The 9,779-nt window shown below is 36.6% G+C and overlaps 1 protein-coding gene across 2 annotated transcripts in view; it reads left to right on the top strand.

Moving 5' to 3' along the window:
- Luzp2 (leucine zipper protein 2) overlaps positions 1-8,366 on the top strand; it is a 432,038-nt gene extending 423,672 nt beyond the window's left edge. The window contains exons 11-12 of one of the 2 annotated variants that reach the window (XM_060367228.1): positions 3,338-3,415; positions 4,342-8,366. In XM_060367228.1, coding sequence (XP_060223211.1) covers positions 3,338-3,415; positions 4,342-4,446 — 183 coding nt within the window. In that variant the 3' untranslated portion in view covers positions 4,447-8,366. Of the gene's footprint in view, positions 1-3,337; positions 3,416-4,338 lie in introns of both variants that reach the window. The other variant, XM_060367227.1, reaches the window with a different exon arrangement.
- Positions 8,367-9,779: the final 1,413 nt, after the last annotated feature.

Consider the following 9,779-nt stretch of genomic DNA (forward strand, 5'->3'; position numbering starts at 1 on the left):
TACCAAACTTTGTGGGGTTTTTTTTCTGGATAAATTTGTTAGTACTTATCTCTTAAAGGAGAATAGGTTTTACACATAACTAGTTATAAGAATTAAAGAAGAAAATTATTTAAAGCCCTTATCTATGGAACTTTCAGTATGACGGTAGCAATGAAAATTATAATCATAAGTGTGAATGTTCCAGGCACCTGTACAAACATGTGCACAAACACATTGGAACACACAAATACACTTATGGGACATACACAAAAACATGAACATATATACATACATAATCACACACACACATAATTGAATAATCATTGAAGGTAAATTCCTTAAAACACAATTTTCATAAACTATTTTTTGCTCTTTTTGAAGAATTATAATTCATTTGAGCTAATCTTATGAAGAATTACAAGAAACAGAATACCTGCAATTATTCCAAGCTGTACTGAAATATGTCACAAAGAGCCCATCAAGGTGACAAATACTTGTTGTGCTTCTGTATGTACTTAATAGCCATATAAAAATCTGTGGGTCTATGTAAGTGGCAGCAGGAATCATAAAACAATGCAAAACAAAATAAAAACAAAACAGCTTTACATACATAATCTCTAGAGACATACAAAGCAAGGGATGCTTACAGAACTGACATACTTTACAGACTTTTACTGAAGAAAGAGAACCATAATGACACTATAGTTGAGAAGTCATTTCATGGGAGGAGTTCTATGAAATACAGTTTATATGTGTCTAGATTTCAATACAGAGAAAGTTTTCTGTCTGTGAACTATCATTGAAACATGAGCATGGAGGAGGAGAGCCCTTACAATGGAATTTTCTTAGTAGATTCCTCATACACATCACTGTTTGACCTGTGTATTTCCAAGTTGTTCCTCCCATCCTCTCAGCTTTCATCTTACTGCATCCTCACCCATTATATGGTACATCTCCATACCTTCTCTATTTTTCCTATTGCTTTGTCTTAGAAAATTTTCCTGATAAATACTCAAGATCAGTTCTTCCCTCGCTACTGGAAAACAAAATGACAAGTTGTCCAAGTAACCAAAAAACAGTCTTTTATGAATAACAGATAACATTTCTTTCCATCGGTGTTTTAGAATGTTTCTCTACAGAATATACTATTAAGACATAAAGGAGCTAATATTTTTACTACCATTTCTGCTGTTATTTCAGATCACTTTTCTAGTAGGCATATATTGGTAAAATATTCACTAAAAATGGACCTTCTATAAAGCATGACTACATCTGATGATACAGAGAAAGCAGGAGTGTGAACATTTAAAAAACTGATACATATTTTAAAATCTGTGATTTTATCCACTTGTTACTTAGTAGGCATTAGATACTGATGATCTGGTCTCTTATTGGGACCTATGGGTGATCAAGGTTCATAGCCTTTATCTTAAAGTATCACACAAAATGCTGATGGGCTGTGTGTGCTTACACAGATAAAAACAATCTGAAGTGCTGCTACAGTTGATATACACAGTGATGAAGAAGAGTAAATAACATGATGCATGTGTAAGATTCAAATGTGAAACATGTATGAATCACTTAGTTCTAATCACTTAGGGTGTTGTTTTTTGTTTTGTTTTGTTTTGTTTTTCTTTTTTGACTTATGCTTTCATAGCACTGATAATCATTAAAGGAAGTCAGGACAGGAACTCAAACAGGGCAGGAACCTGGAGGCAGGAGCTAAAGCAGAGGCCATGGAAGGGTGCTGCTTACTGGCTTCTTTACATGCTTCTTTACTTGCTCAACCTGCTTTATTACAGAACACAGGACACCAGCCCAGGGATGGCACCACCCACAACCACGTCCCCCATCAATCACTAATTAAGAAAATGCCATACTGGCTTAGGTACAGCCTGATCTTATGCAGTCATTTATCTAGTTGAGGTTCTCTCCTCTTCTGTGGTTCTAGCTTGTGTCAAGTTGACACAATACTTGTCTCAGGAGAAATCTCTATCAGTAAATGGTGAATCATCATATGCTTACCACATTGACTTGCAAGTTACACTGTGGCCACCCTGACTAAAGCCACAAATACCGGCCATCAATTTTCCTTCCAGAGAGAAAGACAGAGAGTAGCAGGCTAAAAAATAGAGAAAACCAAACACAAAATGTGTTTTTTTTTCTCAGTATCTCTCTCTTAGTAAAAGCTTGTGTCTGCATCACCTTCATCATTACTCTGGCATCATCAGAGTATTTTAAATGACAGAATGAAGCTAAATGGGGCCCATGACCCATGTGTTGTTCTAGAAATGAAGCTACACTGTTGAATGTCAAGACCTTTTAGTTGTCCATGTATTATCAAACATGGAAAAGACTACAGGAAGTCGGACATGGAGCACTGACTTACTCCATCTTAACATTTGTTTACAACATGTAAAAAGGGGAAGACAAAGGAACCAGTAGACAAGGAGAGGGAGAGGGGAAAGGAGGGAAAAATCTGTTCCTTCTGACAGAATGATAGCTGACTGGAGCTGTTTCCATTGTCAACAGCTTCTTTTCCTTCTCACCTCTCATGGGCTAAATGGGAACATATAATTTCTTGCTTTGTAAAATATAGGGATATTTTAGTTACAGAAATATTACCTTTTTAAAATATAGTGAAATATTTTGCAAGGTGCACCGATTAAGAGCACTTGCTGGTTTTCCAAATAACTTAGGTTCTATTCCCAGCACCAACAAGTGGCTTACAAATATCAATAACCCCAGTAGCAGGGAGTCCGGTGCCCTCTTCTGGCCTCCTTGGACACCGGACACTCATATAGTACACCAGACACTCATATGGTACACCAGACATACATAAAATTTAAATTCATTCTGTCTTACAATATTTTAAGATTCGTGTGTGTGTGTGACTTCTGCACCCATGTTTGCAGAGGCTAGGGAAGGTCATTGGATCTCTTGGAGCAGCAGTCATAAGTGGGTGTCAGTTGCCTAATGTGTGTTAGGAATTGGAGTCTGAGGAATCTCTCCGTCTCCTGCCTTACTGTATTGATGAAAACTTACCCTTGATGACTGATTTAAATCTTAAAGTCCAAATGCATCACAAATACATTTCTTTAATCTTTTCTTTCTATTGAGTGTTTTCCCTTAGAATCGAGCTCATGAGTAGACAGTGATAGAGAGAGGCTTTTATGAAAGGCAAATGACTCTGAGTACTTGCTGGTTCTTGGAAACCCAGCCAATTGAGAAGATTTTGCCTCTAGCTTTTAGTATGCATTGAAATGGCAGAAACTTCTTACTAGGACTATTCCTCAATGAGTTTTCCATCACTTTGGTTTAATTTAACTAAGCTGACCTATTTCCACTTGTTTTACAGGAGGGTAGTTCCTGTTTGGTGAAGCATGAGGAGGGTCCCCAAAGTAACATCACTGCAGAATCAGAACCCACAACACAGGTATTCAATCCTTGTTAGTCTATTTGATTTTCATTATATCCAGAAAGTCCTTCTTATACCCACTGGATTGCAGAGCAATTCTTGTTGTGTGTGTGTGTGTGTGTGTGTGTGTGTGTGTGTGTGTGTGTGCACGTGCGCACGCTGGAGTGGAGGAAGCATGCCATGGCTCTTATGTTCAGGTCAAAGAATAATATGAAGGATTCTATTCTTTATTTCTATGTGAGCTCAGGCATCGAAATCAGTTCATTAGGCTTGATGGAGAGCACTTTTACCTGATAAGCCATTTTAAAAGACATGGAGGAAGGCCTTATACTGTATGTAGTTTTCTCAGCAATTATCCTGAACTTTGCCTGCTGTGCCCCACAGTAATGATCTTAGTATACCTATGTGAGGCCCTGCAAAGATAGAGAGCAGGTCCCTTTCTTCCCCTCTATGCTGCCAACCAAGAAGGTAGAGGAAATTAAACAGAGAATAAAAAAACATGTCCATAGTTCTTATGAGATGAGAGAGTAAAGATTACTAGAAAAGTGGCGCGGGTATAAAAAGTAGTCACCTTCCACAAAAATAAACAACAAGTTCACCAGCAAAGCTTAATTCTGATTTTACAAATACACTGTTTGGTAAATGATAAAATATTATATAATAGCAATGTTCAGGAATGTTTTAGAATTAGATGATTTTATGTTAAGGATGATTTTACCTAAGTTTTCTCATAGTAGCTGTTGAGGAATTGTACCAGTTGTAAACACAATATTTAGATATGGTAAAATTTTGAATAGTTGTTCAGTTTGTGGCTATCCTTGTGGTCTAGATTGTATTTGTTTGCATTGATAGACCTTTGTTGTTCTACTACAATTTTGTGTTTTCACCTTAAATATTCCTGTTTTTATTCTTCTAATTGTAATGTTTTCTATATTGTTCAGCAGAAATTGCAAATGCCTCTTTGTTCTGAATGTGAAGAGAAAAAAGGCCCAGAAAAGCAATCAGCCAGTTTTGATGGGACTCCAGCTAGAGAAGAGAAAATACTGTAAACAGGAGGCATGGAATCAAAAGCTTCCCTTTCCTGCCATCATCATATTTCTAGAGTACAGGCTTGATGGGAACACCACGTTTCTAAAGCATGCAACTTTTTTCCAAACTTTATGTAACTTTATAATGTGAACTACACAATTTCCAAAAGGTTCCAGGCTGATTATGAACTTTAGCAATAATCTAATGAAAAGGATTTCTTCACTAACACATCTCTAAAATTACCCAGTACAAATTGATTTGTTTTGTGCTAAAGCACAAACATAACATTTTTTTTTTTGGTCTTTGCGTGGATATTTGGAATTCAAAGGTGTACTTGGTAACATCAGCTAGAAAATGATAAAATATGAGCCCTGCTGTTTTTAAAATTTCAAACTTCAAATGTATAGAAGTTTTGTTGTACAGTGGCCATCTGGTGTCTTTTCCTCCAAAGTTGGAATTTGCAGACCAGAATACATTATTATAGGTATTTAGTTTTTGTCACATTATATTGACCTAATAATCATTGATATAAAATTATGTCCAGTTAATTCTGTCAATGATAAGTTAATTACTAGAACTCATTAGTTATATCTAATATGATACATACATGTAGAATTTTTAGAATGAAAAACAAATACCTTTCATAATATCTTTTAATTTTTTATTTTTTTAATTTTTATTAATTACACTTGATTCATCTTGTATCCCCTGTGAACCCTTCCCACCTCCCCTTCCACTCTCCCTCCTCCTTCTCTAAGCATGCCCCTTCCCAAGTCCACTGATAGGGGAGGTCTTCCTCTGCTTCCTTCTGATCCTAGTCTATCAGGTCCTTTGTGCAAACTCTCTGATATTGTTTCAAGATGTGACTCAAGCTGTCTGAAGTGCCAGCTTTAAGGGATGATAAGATGGGAAGGAAATCCTAAAATATTAACAGACAAGGTGCACATAGATATTTTAGAATCGCTGTTTAATGAAGGCAAAATAACATGGAATAATTTTTAAAAAGCAATGATGTTTTAGCTTTGAAGATAGGATTCTATATGAGAATTTCACTGATCAAAAGAGCCAAACATTGGCACAAGTATAGTATAACTCATAATCAAGAAGAAATGGATATTTAAATGATTATATATTCAAGCATCCACTTAGCAGATAAAAACTAACCAACAGATGACATCAGGGAACCTACACTGACTGAGTTCATTCACTTTCGTTGAATAAACACATTTTGAAAGTTCAGAAAAAAAGACAAAACCACTGTTTGTATACGATTAATCTTTCAAGCCCCAGTAAACACCTTGAGAGATATATCCCAAAATAAAAACACATTAAAAGAAATTGGTAGGACTTAATTTATAGGATCCAATGGCTTGTATGTAGTATATTCAGAGAAATTTATTGAGCTCTAGAATTGAATAAAACCGTTAACAGAAAAAAGAAAAGCATCATACATTAGTTCTAAATGCAGACTAGTTTTGTGGATTTTTCCTGTATTATCACTCTTAAAAAGAAACATAAATAATTTATAGATTCATAGAATTTTAGATGAACTGACCAAGATTAAATATAAGATTGGGGTATGAAATTTCTACTCACCACATACTCAGTTCCATCTTACCCCACCCCCATCTTATATAGTATTTGATTTTCTTTACAAAATAATAGGTTTATTTATAGTTTCTATTTCTTTTTCTTTTTGAAGCAAATTCTCATATGTATCAAGTTAGGCTCAAAATTACTACAAAGTAGAGTACGAGCTAGAATTCCTGCCTCCACTTCCCAAGTGTCAGGAGTTTCAGCCACTCACCACCTCCACAGTAATGAAAAAAATACTAGTTCAATTTTAATTTGGTATTGCCTTTCCCCTCTTATTAGGGCATTTATTTCCTGCCTCACCCCTGAGTTTGCCGCAGAATGGTAGGCACGTGTTGTTAGCACGGCAAGCTGTGAACATCTGTGACTCTGTGTAGGAATGAGCTGGATAAGGAGTTCTAAGTTTGACCAACCTTGTTTTCCAATTGTGTATTTTGTCGGCTTTGACTTTCTGTTCTAGAATGTGATAATATAATCAGTTTGCTTTTCTTTACTCTTGGAATGATAAAATGGGTTTGAATCAAGATGGTAAAATTTCCTCTTAGACATTGTGTATATCTTGTGTATCTACAGGTTTTGTCTAGGTGTCTGTCATAATATTTACTCCTGTATTTGAAAGAAATAACTTAATAGCAAGGGATTTTTTCCTAATCATTTAAAAAGGAACATTACAAAATTTCATTTAATACTTTGATAGGGATATTTTTTTAGTATGATTTGAGGTTCTTATTGAATTAATGTGTTTTGTCTCTCTTAGCTCTTAGCCCTTTCCTTGCTTTGAGACTGGACCAGAGATATTAAACTATTTTCCTTACCCATATGGCTACTCTATGAAAAAGACACATCTATAATGAGAGTTTTGGTTTCTTTAAAACCTCGGTTATGTTATGTAAACATGTTTTTGTTTTAATCCGAGGTGTGAGATAGCTTTAGATGGTCCACAGGAGCACTCTCTTTGCTCTGAGAGGGCCGTGATCTTTGCCAGCTGCAGACAGTTTACTTCTGGAAACTCTAAGAGGGCATAAACGCCAGAGCCCAGAGAGGGACAGTGGTTCTTAAAGGAAGAAGGCAGCTACTGCTCCCCTTGCTGCTCCTGGTTGCTGTGGCTGCATTTTGGTGAGAAGCTGGAGATCTCCTGAAACAAAGATTGAACTTGCCCTGAGGAACTTGATGACCCTAAACAGTGAGAAGTAGCTAATGATAACCACACCTCTCCCCGAAGTAACCTTTCTCTCCTACCCGGTGTTGGAGTGTTGGAAGGGATTGGGGTGGATAAGGGAAGTAGAGACATAAGGAACCCCAATAAAACAGATAGAAAGTATGCCTACATCCATCTCCTACTTTTCTTAACTACCAGCTTTATGCTAGACATTGTTTGAAGAACTAACATTAAGACACTGATCATTCTCACACAGAAAGAATATTATCTAACATATTGACAATACGTGGTGTGATTCTGTTATATACTTGCGATGTTAAGTGAAGAAATACAACTAGATTTTATACACTGTCCACTGATTACTGTTGAAGACACTCCCATACTTTCTAATGGAAGAACATATTTAATATGTCCTTCCACAACTAAGAACAATTTTCTCTATTTTATAATATTATAATAATAATAATTCAATTTAAAATGTGAATTAAATATAATGTATTCATTTGTAAATTAGAAAACTTTTTAATTTTGTCTTTCCTTTTATGTACATAAATTACGTCAATTAACCAGTGCCTAAGATCTGTGAGGCCTGAATGAACACTGGCTGTGTCTATCAAATAAGACATGCCCAGAAGAGGATGGTGTCAGTCATTCGTCTGGATAAAGATTTCGTTATAATTTCAAATATCTGAGCGCTGAAAATACCAGTAGCTGACTCCGTTTCTGTCTGTGAGCAGCTGATTAGCATAGCATTCCGCTTTTACTCACAATTCTGTTTCATAAAAATACACTGAATTACAAGCTCAATACAGTTTGGTGTTTTTGATTTTGTATTGGTTTTTTTGTGGAGCAGACATTTGCTGTTTTAGATGGACAAGGTGTTTAGCTGGACTAAAATTAAATTTGTGAATTTGCTACGAGGGAATCTTTTATTTTTATAGCTCAGGTAATGTAATTAGCAGTAACCGCAGCACAGGTGGAAATAATAATTGGCACCATAGACTAGCAAGAGCAATGAACATGATGTTTTTGTTTTTGTTTTTTTACATGGAGAACTGTACTGTCAAAAGGTCTATATCCACGAGCTCTGTACTGATCTGGATTGTGTCACATAATGGTCAAGTACTGAAAAATAAAAAGTGCTGAAAAGTGGCCTGTTTTTCTTCAATAAAAAATTTGTTACAAAGATCATAATGTATTTTACCTTATGCAAACTGAATGGAACAGCAAATACTGGCCTGCCTCTGTATAAAAAACCCATGGACTACTTTGAAATATCGTACTGGAAGCTTCTTTAATTTCTTTGACAATTTCTCAGAGATAGTTTATGTTATTTGGTGTATTTAAAAAGTATTGCTCATGATGTTGGGACTTAGAACTTTTAAATTATTATTAATATTTATTGTTTTTGTTTACATTTGATAAAGGGGGACAATTTGGTACTTGAGGCAGTCATCAAATAATGAATGACTACTGCAAGCTTCGGAGAGAGTACCCATACATTTTGCAAGAATTAATAAAGCCTGAAGTAGTAGGAATGATCAATGGAAAGAGGGAGGAGCATGTGCTGCCATGAAATACAGACACAAGCTTTTACTAAGAGAGAGAAAAAACACATTTTATGTTTGTTTCTATTCTTTAGCCTGCTATTCTGTCTTTCTGGAAGGACAATTGGTGGCCTTATTTGTGGCTTTAGTCAGGGTGGCCACAGTGTAACTTTCAGGTCAGTGTGTTAAGCATATGATGACACACCATTTACTGATAAAGATATTTTCTGAGATATGCCTTGTCCTGGCTACCCTTATGTCAACTTGACATATGCTACAATCACTGGAAAGGAAGGAACTGCAACTAGGAAAATGCCTCCATAAGACCAGGCTATAGGCAAGCCAGTACAGCATTTTCTTAATTAGTGATTTATGGGCCAGGCCATGGTGAGTGGTACCATCCCTGGGCTGGTGGTCCTGAGTTCTATAAGAAAGCAGACTGAGCAAGTCATGTAAACAAGCCAGTAAGCAGTACCCTTCCTTACCCTCTGTGTTAGAGCCTGCCTTTAGGTTCCTGCCCTGTTTGAGTTCCTGTCCTGACTTCCTTTCATGAGGAACAGTGCTATGAAAGCATAAGTCAAATAAACCTTTTCCTCTCCAATTTGCTTTGGTCATGGTGTTTTACCACACCTATGTTAACCCTAACCTAGTCAGAAGTTGGTACCATGATCGCGGAGTATTGCTGTGACAGACCTCACTATGTTGTTTTGGGGAGGATTGTGGAAGGACTTTGGAACTTTGGACTAGAAAAAGCCACTCAATGTTGATAGCTCAGTGAACTGTGCCATATGAACTTGGACTGGGGGCAGGTAGGGACAGGAACAGGAGGGATCAGGTTGGAGGAATGAATGGAGAGAGTGCAGGGAGAGAGCAGGAACTAGAGGGGCTTTGGTGGGCAGTGTGGAAACCTAGTGTAGTGGAAACTTCCTGGAATCTGTGAGGGTGACCTTAGTGAGGACTCCTAGTTATGGAGGATACAGAGTCTAAACTGACAATCTCTTATAGCCAGGCCAGGCTTCTAGAGGACAGATGGGTTACAGAATGGGTTACATTC

This window comes from Meriones unguiculatus, chromosome 14, assembly GCF_030254825.1.
Source record: "Meriones unguiculatus strain TT.TT164.6M chromosome 14, Bangor_MerUng_6.1, whole genome shotgun sequence".
NCBI classification, from domain to species: Eukaryota; Metazoa; Chordata; class Mammalia; order Rodentia; family Muridae; genus Meriones; species Meriones unguiculatus.